General features: G+C 40.7%; 1 protein-coding gene across 1 annotated transcript; it reads right to left on the reverse strand.

Annotated features, from left to right (window-relative positions):
* Positions 1 to 10,117: 10,117 nt before the first annotated feature.
* Positions 10,118 to 11,155, reverse strand: LOC115468327 (olfactory receptor 52R1-like). The gene is given in 2 exon segments (XM_030199966.1): positions 10,118 to 11,009; positions 11,012 to 11,155. Coding segments are annotated over 2 exon segments (948 nt in total). The 5' UTR covers positions 11,132 to 11,155; the 3' UTR covers positions 10,118 to 10,181.
* Positions 11,156 to 11,957: the final 802 nt, after the last annotated feature.

An 11,957-nucleotide genomic window follows, 5' to 3' on the forward strand; every position in this document is an offset into this window, starting at 1 on the left:
TCAATGATGCAAATATGCATATACCAGTTAGTACCTTTTAAGGGTAATTTTATTACGGGTTTTCACATATACAAATGCACACAATGACTAGAATATGTATCATTTTAAGTGTCTAGGGTGTATGCATTCTATTCAATACATCAGTGGAATTGCAATTTACATGCATATAAACATATTCTGTATGCTTATATTTTACATAAGTGCATAAGTATTGCCATACTGGGAAAGACCAAAGGTCCATCAAGCCCAGCATCCTGTTTCCAACAGTGACCAATCCAGGTCACAAGTACCTGGCAGAAACCCAAAGTGTTACAACATTCCATGTAGAACCCTAAAGAGTAGCAAGATTCCATTCAGAATCCCAAGTACATAAGAATTGCCATACTGGAACAGACCAATGGTCCATCGAGCCCAGCATCCTGTTTCCAACAGTGGCCAATCCAGGTCACAAATACCAGGCAAGATCCCAAAAATGTACAAAACATTTTATACTGCTTATTCCAGAAATAGTGGATTTCCCCAAGTCCATTTAATAACGGTCTATGGACTTTTCCTTTAGGAAGCCGTCCAAACCTTTTTTAAACTCCGCTAAGCTAACCGCCTTTACCACATTCTCTGGCAACGAATTCCAGAGTTTAATTACACGTTGAGTGAAGAAAAGGTTTCTCCGATTCGTTTTAAATTTATTACATTGTAGCTTCATCGCATGCCCCCTAGTCCTAGTATTTTTGGAAAGCGTGAACAGATGCTTCACATCTACCCGTTCAACTCCACTCATTATTTTATAGACCTCTATCATATCTCCCCTCAGCCGCCTTTTCTCCAAGCTGAAGAGCCATAGCCAAGAGCTTTAGCCTTTCCTCATAGGGAAGTCGTCCCATCCCCTTTATCATTTTCGTCGCCCTTCTCTGCACCTAAACGAGTGTAAATATGCATAGATTTATTTTACCCATGATTTTACAGGATTTGTGCTAGTAGTTCTCTGTGTTTCTAGAAGATTGCCGCAAAATAGGTATCCAGTAGGTCTCTTCACCTAGATGACCTCATGAAGTTACCATATATGGGGATAGTTTTAGTTGAAATCCTTTTTTTTTTTAACATATCTCCAAGCACAGTACAGCATGCAGGAAGTTAGCCTTCAATGCAGCTTCAACCATAACATAATGTATGTATTCTGTATTTATATACTTCCCACACACACACACATACACATCTGAGCCTCCTCTCCTTTGTCTGGATTAGCAACCAACCTCAAGATGAAATATTATGGAGTCCTTTTACTAAGCCGCGGTAAAAAGTGGCCTGCGGTAGTGTAGGCACATGTATTGGGCACGCGCCGGGCCAGTTTTTACCGCATGTACAAAAAATGTTTTTTATTTAATGGGACGGGAAAAGGGCCTGTGGTGACAATGAAACCAGTGCACGCCCAAAACTGGCATAAGCCCTTAACGCCACCCGTTGATCTAACAGTAAAGGCTCATGCGCTACGTGCGCGGTGACTGGTCAGCGTCCGCCAAGTGCAGATTACCGCCAGAACCAGTGTGTGTAGGAGGAAATAAATAAATAATTTGTCCAGGCATTATGGGTACGTGCCAAATCTGGAATTACGGTTCCGCACAGGCGACTGATAAATAAATTGAGTGCCCTAAGTGCGGGACCCAGAGTAACTGATTGGGTAAAAAATTGGTTGAATGGTAGGAGACAGAGGGTGGTGGTAAATGGAGCTTGCTCTGAAGAAAAGGAGGTCGTCAGTGGAGTACAGTAGGAATCGGTCCTACGGCCGGCTCTTTTTAACGCCTTTGTGAGCGATATTGCGGAAGGGCTGTCTAATAAAGTTTGTTTCTTTGCGGATGATACTAAACTATGCAACAGGGTGGACACCCTGGAGGGTGTGAATGACATGGGGAAGGACCTAGCGAAGCTAATGGAATGCACCGATATTTGGCAACTAAGATTTAATCCCAAAAAATGCAGGGTCATGCACTTGGATTGCAAAAATCTGAGGGAACGGTACAGTATAGGGGGTGAAGTGCTTCAGTGTGCGAAGGAAGAGCGGGACTTGGGGGTGATTGTGTTGGACGACCTTAAAGCTTTCAAACAGGTAGAAAAAGCGATGGCCAAAGCCAGAAGGATGCTTGGGTGCATAAGGAGAGGCATGACCAGCAGGAAAAAGGAGGTGATAGTGCCGTTGTATAAGTTTCTAGTGAGGCCCCATTTGGGGTACTATGTGCAGTTCTAGAGACCGCATCTACGGAAAGATATAAACAGGATGGAGTCGGTCTTGAAGGCGGCTATGAAATTAGCAAGCGGTCTTGAATGCAAGAATTATAGGGACAGGCTTATGAACCTCAACATGTATACGCTGGAAGACAGGAGGGAGAGAGGAGACATGATAGAAACGTTTAAATATCTCAGGGGCATTTATGTATAGGAAAAGAGCCTTTTCCAAATGAAGGAGAGCTCTGGAATGAGGGGGCATATGACAAAGTTAAGAGGGAATAGGCTTAGGAGCAACCTAAAGAAGTATTTCACAGAAAGGGTGGTGGAGGCGTGGAATGGCCTCCCGGTGGAGGTGGTGGAGTCGAGGACTGTTCCAGAATTTAAAAAGGCATGGGATAAGCATGTGGGATCGCTTAGGAACAGGAAGAATTAGGGGCTACAGAGGATGGGCAGACTCGATGGGTCATTTGGCCTTTATCTGCCGTCATGTTTCTTTGTTTCTAAGATCTTGACCTGCTCATTTCTCTTAACCTTTTTGAATAGTGTGATCCCAGCACAATCAGCTGACATAGAGACTGTTCTAAAATACAGAGAAATTGATATTTATGCACTGAGTGTAGGAAGCATAAATACCCATTTCAGGAAAATAAACATATACCCCTGATATTCAAAACTATTTAACCAGCTAGGAATGGTTCATTGCTGCTTAAATAGCATTTAAGAGCCTGTGGATATTCTCGAGGAGATAATCAGTTTTCTCCCACTGAATATTTGCTAACTGGCTATATTGCATGACAGCTGGTTAGGCATGGATATTCAATTCCAAACCAGCCATGTTGAGTGGTCAAAATAGGCCACTTAAATAGCAGATCTATCTTTGACCACTAAAAATGTAATCGGTTTGCTCTGAATACTGGCATAGCCAGTTAACTTTTTAGCGGCCAAAATAAGCACAGATATTCATTGTCGGTTGCCGGAAACACCATGGCGGACAACAAATACGCTGCCCATCGCTGGCTGACTATTGGGCCCATAGACGTTTGACTTTTTTCATGCCGATGCATAACCAATGATCTTTCAGATCTTAGAAATATAGGGGCCCCCTTTTACCGAGAAGCGTTAAACCCAACAGAAGCTTACCGCTTGCTCTTCCAGGACTACCGACGGCCCAATGCAGCTGCCGGCAGTAGACCTACCCCGAGCATGCACCATTTCTGGGTGGGGGAGGGAGAAAACCCCAGGAATTGGCTTGCATGGTGATAACCTGGCAGTAATCGGGCATTGCCGCGTTCTGCCCAGTTACCTCCAGGTTAGCACAGGAGCCCTTATCGCCACCTCAATGGGTGGAGGTAAGGGTTTCCTGCCGCAGGGCCATGCGGTAAGAATTCTCTTAACGCATGGTCACATGTGCTGGGGACTTTTTGACTTGCTGCGGTAAAATTGGCCCTGGCGCATGGGAAAAATGGCCCCCGCTGCTAGCGCAGGGTCATATTTCCCACAGCTTGGTAAAAGGACCACTTAACTGCTACTATCCCAATGCTGCCACAATGACCAGTTTACCTTTCCAGTTTGGATCTGTGGGAAACAAAAACCACTAGAAGACTAAGGGGAAACCCCTCTGCTCCCTTCAATGGTGTGATACCCTAGAGAAGCTGTTTCCCAAATCCTGAACGTGCTCAGTAGCAGGTGTAATTCTGGACATCGGTCTTTTAAGACATAGACATTTAGTCCCCATCTGAAATGAGGACTAAACATTTATGAACTTGCCGTGCCCAGACCATGCCCCCTTGCCATTCGGGTTTCAATGATGGATATCTTTGTTTTATAAAATGAGGACTTAGACATTTGTGCCCCCTGGTTCTTATGTCCCCCTGTTTCAATGACTCCCTTATTCCCATCCTCGTGATTCCTACTTCCTTCTCTCCACCTCCCCTGGACCCCCTTCCACCCTGGAGTCTTACCTGGGAGATAATCCCTGGTGGGATGGGGATGAATTTTTGTATTTGAGTTGTGATTTTATAGATAGATAGACACATAGACAGATATCTGAGAAGAAAAGACCTCAGAAAGTTGTAAATAATTGAGGACAACTGTTAGGCATCCTTTATTCTTTCTCAATCATTGGCCAAACCTCCGTGAATCATGTTCACACACACACACATATATAGATAAAAGTTTAAGGGGTCCTTTTACAAAGGCGTGTTGAAAAATGGCTTGCGGCAGTGTAGGCACGGGTTTTGGGCGTGCGCAGAATCATTTTTCAGCGCACCTGTAAAAAAGGCCGCTTTTTTTCCCGCCATAGACTTAGCGGTAAAGAATTTGTGTGGTGATGACCTATGCGCATCAAATGCCACTTGGCGCGTGTCCGTTACGTGCACCGGAAAATAAAAATCACTTTCCAGACGCACATAGCGGACACCCACCAAAATTGAAATTAGCACAAGGGCCACGCGGTAACCGGGCAGTAACTCCAATTTGGCGTGCGTTGGGTGCGCGTAGGCGCCTAAGCGGGTTAGTAAAACGGGCCCTAAAAGCTTAACTGGAAAATTATTAATTTTAAACTGCGTAGTTTAAGATTATTCAAGGATTTGTTCATACACTTCAGAATTCTCAGTTACATTTATTCTATAAATTATTTTTTGTGAGTTTCTTTGTCTGTTAACATTCCTGTTTATCTATGTTGTCCCAAAAAAGACAACAAAAACGGAAGATGTACAGAAAGACCAAACTAAAATCACAAATGTAAAAAAGCCAATATCATTTATTAAAACCCTACACGGTCCGTGTTTCGGCCAAAAAGGCCTTCTTCAGGGGTCTAAGATAAAACAAAAATACATATATAATAAAAGTTAATAATAAAACATTTACATTATTGCAAGCTAATACATCATAAATGCGTATTTCAAATAAACATAAAAATATAAAATATAAAACAAACCGCATAAGGACATATCTCGATAAAAATATCTAATCTGCAAAGGCAGTATGCAATAGTAATGATGGAAGTTTAAAACATAAACATATGAAGGTTATCTTGTAAAGGCAGGGATATTAAAAGCATAATAAACTTACATAAGTATACATTTTATTTAAATTATACTTATGTAAGTTTATTATGCTTGTTGTTTATTATGCTTGTCGTTATATATATTTTTTATCTTTGGTTCATATTATTTAAGTATGGCTGTATTTACAATTGCTAATCGCTATTGGAGCTATAGGCAGTCAAAACTGTAAACAATAATCTGAATCCAGACTCCTATATATTATCTCGCGTCAAATGTATGTTTATATATCTACTAGGGGAAAAGCCTCAATCCCGGCGTGCACTCCTTGTGTTGTGGAACAACGGAAGGGAGCACCGCCCGATCATCACTGGCTAAAAAACCCCTGTTTTTAAGTAACCCGCTTCTATTTTCTATGTTTCAAAACAAATTAGATTGACGGTTACTTAGCTTCACTGCTGCAACTTTTCTTAGGCAGTAAACCGGAACACAGTGATTTGAACCCAATCCACGGCCCGACTCGGCCCAAGTTTCGCCTACTTCCTCAGGGTCCGTGGGTCAATCAACTGCATCTAACAAAACATAAATCAAATTTGGCGCTTATTTGTACAAACAGTCTCACCTCCAACCCCAACTTCATGATTCTTACTTCAATCGGCTCTTCGCGTTCATTAATGTGAACTATTCAAGATGGCGTCCATATTTATAATAGATGACATCAGACGCTGTGTTTTGGCTCCGCCCAACTTCCTGTTGGGCGGGGCTGACTTACGTCAAATTTCTTACTATTAGATCAAGGTATCTCGTCTATTTATAACAGTTGCTGAAAAACAAAACCAATCAAAAGAACTGACTCCATTCAATTCGAATGTTTAAACCGTCCGGTTGTAAGGAATGTAAACGATATATCCATCTTTGTTCTTGTTGTAGGAGGACCAATTTTCTGTCTCCTCCCTGTATATCCCACTTGATGTGTTGTAAAATAACACATCTAAGCATATCAAAAGTATGATTAAATTGGATACAGTGCATAGCTAAAGGGGCGGTCTTCTTTTGTGTGTTAATGTTACTCTTATGTTCTGTGAGTCTCGTAGTGAATTTCCGTGATGTTTGTCCCACATAGATTTTCCGGCAAGGGCATACAATGGCGTAAACCACCCATTCCGAACTGCATGTGGTGTTGTGATGTAAAGCATGTAATTTGTTAGTCCTTGGGTCTAAGAACTCCTTCGTATTAATCATTAAATCACACATGTTACATTGTCCACAGCTTCTATGTCCCACTATCTGGGAATCCGGTATGTGAGGTTTTCTAGGGATGGCTGGTGCCAAAATCTCTTTAAGATTCCTGCCTCGGCTGTATGCCAATCTTAAATTGATATCTTGCAATTCCGGCAGAGTCTGAACTATATGCCAATTTTTCTTCAATAATTTGGCGAACTGGAATGTTTCACTTGTATATTTTAATACGCACGTGACATTGTCCTTTCCTTCTTCTGCCTCTTTTTGTCTGGGAAGAAGAAGATATTCCCGGTTATTGTATTTCGCTCTTCTATATGCGCTCTTGATGACCTTCATAGGATAACCTCTTTCATGTAAACGTTTTCTTAAAATTCTTGATTTTTCTTTGAATTCTGTCTCACTGGAACATATACGTCTGTAACGTAGAAACTGGGATATAGGTAGGCTGTCTTTCAATTTCTGCGGATGACAGCTGCTGTATTCTAAAAATGTGTTTCTATCAGTTGATTTTCGAAACACTGTAGTCTCCAGTTTCTTGTTATTTTTAGTGATTAATACATCAAGAAAGGACATACTGTACAGATCTTGTTCATATGTAAAGCGCAGTGTAGGATGGCAAGCATTCAAATAGTCAAGCGACTCCTTCAGTTCTTGTTCAGTCCCTGTCCAAATACAGAATACATCGTCTATGAATCTTAACCAAATTTTCACTTTCACGAACCACGTGGACGTGTATACAAATTTTTCTTCAAATCTGGCAACAAATAAATTAGCTACCGAAGGGGCGATAGTAACCCCCATAGCTACCCCAGTTTTCTGTTTAAATAGCTGACCTTCAAATTGGAAATAGTTGTTTTTTAAAGCCATAGCGGCTAGGTCAGTTATAAATTCTGTGGGAACAGAATTCGTTTCTCGTGTTTCCAAGAATTGTGTTATTACCTCTAAAGCTTCTTCCTGGGGAATAACGGTGTAAAGGCTAACTATATCCATTGTGACCAATCTCCAATGGTCTTGAAGATCGCCCAGCATTTGTATCCTGCTCAAAAAATCTGTAGTGTCTTTGATATAAGATCTAGTTTCTTGAACAAAGGGACGTAGAAAGGTATCTACATATATTGATAATGGCTCTAATAAGGAGTTACGGCTCGAGACTATTGGTCTTCCGGGGGGATTTTGTAGACTTTTATGAATTTTAGGTAGGGTGTAAAAAGCTGGAATACGTGGGGCTTTTTTGTTTAAAAATGCAAATTCTTTTTGTGTGATATAACTACGTGCAAAGCCTATCCCAGTTGCCGAGAAGATCTCTTGTTGTAACTTTTCTGTGGGATCCTCTTCTAGTTCTTCATAATCTAATGGGTTATAGAGTTGTCTCAATGCCTCTGTAATGTAGTCTTCTTTATTCTGCAAGACTACAGCTCCTCCCTTATCAGCCTTTCTAATTATTATTTCTGTGTTGTTCCTAAGTGCTTCAATCGCTAATCTTTCTTGTGAAGTGCAATTGTGATGCTTGTTCTTTTTCCTAAGTTCCAATCGCTCCAACTCTTTAATGACTAATTGTTTGAAAATAATAATGGCTGGTTCGAGGGGAGTGGGGGGCACCCATTTTGACCTAAGTTTCACCCTAGATGTTTCTACTCTAGTTTCTTCCCCAGCAAAAAATACCTTGATGTGCAAATTTCTCAAAAATCTTTCTAAATCAATCCGGCTTTGAAATGAATCGTGAGTCACTGTTGGTATATAAGTTAGGCCTTTAGCCAATACCTCTTGTTCTACTATAGATAATCTATATCTAGATAGATTTACTACCACCGATTCCTTCACTGTTGTGATCGTGTGTGGGGTCGATCCATAGGGTCTTCGGAATAACTCCGGTCTTGTCTGTTTCCTCTCTGGGGGCCTCTGCCTCTGCCTCTCCTCCGTCCTCTTTTGCCTCTCCCTTGTCCTAAAAAACGTGATTCGCCTCCCGATGTACTGGAGTCTGTATCCACTATATCTGGTCCGCCTTCCTCAAAAGCAGATCTTTGTGGATCATGTTCTCTATGTAACCAGGGATAAATCACTTTGAGGCATATTTTCAAAGCACTTTGGGAGGCTAAGTTCCATAGGTTTCTATGGAACTTTGGGAGGCTAAGTGCTTTGAAAATGAGCCTCTTTATCTACTAGATCTCTTTCATCTCTGTGAAATTTTTTAATTTTTGTTCTTTGTATTTCGTATCTTAATTGATCCATCTTGATTTTTAATTCATCATGTTGTTTGTTAAAATTCTCTATTGTCTCTCTCTGTTTAAGTAAATCAATTGTGGCTTCTATGTCTGTCTTAATCTGTATTGCTACCTCTTTTGTTTTATCTATAATTAAAACCTTTAGCTATGCACTGTATCCAATTTAATCATACTTTTGATATGCTTAGATGTGTTATTTTACAACACATCAAGTGGGATATACAGGGAGGAGACAGAAAATTGGTCCTCCTACAACAAGAACAAAGATGGATATATCGTTTACATTCCTTACAACCGGACGGTTTAAACATTCGAATTGAATGGAGTCAGTTCTTTTGATTGGTTTTGTTTTTCAGCAACTGTTATAAATAGACGAGATACCTTGATCTAATAGTAAGAAATTTGACGTAAGTCAGCCCCGCCCAACAGGAAGTTGGGCGGAGCCAAAACACAGCGTCTGATGTCATCTATTATAAATATGGACGCCATCTTGAATAGTTCACATTAATGAACGCGAAGAGCCGATTGAAGTAAGAATCATGAAGTTGGGGTTGGAGGTGAGACTGTTTGTACAAATAAGCGCCAAATTTGATTTATGTTTTGTTAGATGCAGTTGATTGACCCACGGACCCTGAGGAAGTAGGCGAAACTTGGGCCGAGTCGGGCCGTGGATTGGGTTCAAATCACTGTGTTCCGGTTTACTGCCTAAGAAAAGTTGCAGCAGTGAAGCTAAGTAACCGTCAATCTAATTTGTTTTGAAACATAGAAAATAGAAGCGGGTTACTTAAAAACAGGGGTTTTTTAGCCAGTGATGATCGGGCGGTGCTCCCTTCCGTTGTTCCACAACACAAGGAGTGCACGCCGGGATTGAGGCTTTTCCCCTAGTAGATATATAAACATACATTTGACGCGAGATAATATATAGGAGTCTGGATTCAGATTATTGTATTTACAATTGCACATTAATATTTAAAACATCATCAATGTATGCCAGTTCGCAAACTTTAGTCATGTGTATTTTTTGGGTGCATTATCATTTCTATTATTTATGTTTTTAATATCCCTGCCTTTACAAGATATTTTTATTGAGATATGTCCTTATGCGGTTTGTTTTATATTTTATATTTTATATTTTTATGTTTATTTGAAATACGCATTTATGATGTATTAGCTTGCAATAATGTAAATGTTTTATTATTAACTTTTATTATATATGTATTTTTGTTTTATCTTAGACCCCTGAAGAAGGCCTTTTTTGCCGAAACATGGACCGTGTAGGGTTTTAATAAATGATATTGGCTTTTTTACATTTGTGATTTTAGTTTGGTCTTTCTGTACATCTTCCGTTTTTGTTGTCTTTTTTGGTGTTTTTTACGGGAGATTTGGACTCTCTTTATCTATGTTGTCCCTTCAGTGTTGTGGAACCACCAGACTGTGGTGTAATTCAAAGCACGAGGAATGATAAATTTAAAATGAAATAAAACCCGCTCAATTAAAATAGCCTATTAAGCTGGAAAATCGCTAGCACCCGAGAACGGATCTGTTTGGTTTTCACACCATAGACTATTGGATTGAACATTGGAGGTACCAGGAGGTAAAGATTGGCTATAATTATATGAATGTGAAGAGGAACATTGTGGCCGAATCTGTGTGTTAAAAATGTAAAAAGAGCTGGGATATAAAATGCTAAGATGACGCAAATATGAGAACCACAGGTGCTGAAAGCTTTGATGCGTGCCACTTTAGATGGAAGCCTGAAGACCACCTTCAGAATCAACACATAAGACAAGATAATGAAAGTCACGTCAAACCCAACAACCAAAAATGCAACAATTAGTCCATATACAGCGTTGATTATAGTATTGGAGCAGGCGAGCTTCGCTACTGCCATGTGCTCGCAGTAGGAATGCAAGATCACCTTGTTGGAACAGAATTGAAGTCTGTTCAGGAGAAAGCAAAATGGGCTTATCAAGAGCACCCCTCTGATTATTATGATAAGCCCTATTCTTGTGATGATGGGATTCGATAGGATAACTGAGTGTCTCAAAGGGTTGCAGATTGCCACGTAGCGATCGATGGCCATGGCCAAGAAGACGCCCGATTCTGTAGAAGAAAAACAGTGGACAAAAAACAACTGGATCAGGCAGGCGTCGTAATCAATTTCTTTGGAATGGAACCAAAACAGAGTCAGCATTTTTGGCGATACAGATGTCGATAAAACCATATCTGTGACAGCCAGCATGGAAAGGAAATAGTACATGGGCCCATGAAGACTCTGCTCAGTTTTTACAACGTACAGAATGATGAGGTTTCCAAAAAAAAAGCCATGATGTACATCCCACAGAATGGGAGGGAGATCCAGATGTGTGCAGTTTCCAGCCCTGGAATTCCAGTGAGGATAAATGTTGATGGGTGGCTGTGAGAGCTGTTGACAGGTGACATGTTGCCCACTTGTCTTCAGTACCAGGAAACTCCCATCCCCTGGAAATAAGAAAAGTGTAAAATAGTGACATGACATCCCATTACATAAGTACATAAGTACTGCCACACTGGGACAGACCAAAGGTCCATCAAGCCTGGCATCCTGTTTCCAACAGTGGCCAACCCAGGTCACAAGTACCTGGAAGATCCCAGCCCAGAAATAAGCAGTGGATTTTCTCCAAGTCATTTTAATAATGGTCTATGGACTTTTCTTTTAGGAAGCCGGCCAAACCTTTTTTAAACTCCGCTAAGCTAACCGCCTTTACCACGTTCTCTGGCAACAAATTCCAGAGTTTAATTACATGTTGAGTGAAGAAACATTTTCTCTGATTCGTATTAAATTTACTACTTTGTAGCTTCATCACATGCCCCCTAGTCCTAGTATTTTTGTAAAGAGTAAACAAATGATTCACGTCCACCCGTTCCACTCCACTCATTATTTTATAGACCTCTATCATATCTCCCCTCTGCTGTCTCTTCTCCAAGCTGAAGAGCCCTAGATGCTTCAGGCTTTCCTCATAGGGAAGTCGTCCCATTCCCTTTATCATTTTCGTTGCTCTTCTCTAATTCCACTATATCTTTTTTGAGATGCGGTGACCAGAATTGAACACACTTAGGACTAGATGGTGCTGAAAAAAATAGGTGCATAAAAAAAGCATTTAGCTCTATCTGTAACCTGCACCCAACGTTAGGCGCGGTTTATAGAATATGCATAGTGCCTGGACCTGTGACTAAAGTTAGGCACGGCCATTTACGCCAAGTAAAACCTGGTGTAAAGTCTCATGCC

This window comes from Microcaecilia unicolor, chromosome 4, assembly GCF_901765095.1.
Source record: "Microcaecilia unicolor chromosome 4, aMicUni1.1, whole genome shotgun sequence".
Taxonomy (NCBI): Eukaryota; Metazoa; Chordata; class Amphibia; order Gymnophiona; family Siphonopidae; genus Microcaecilia; species Microcaecilia unicolor.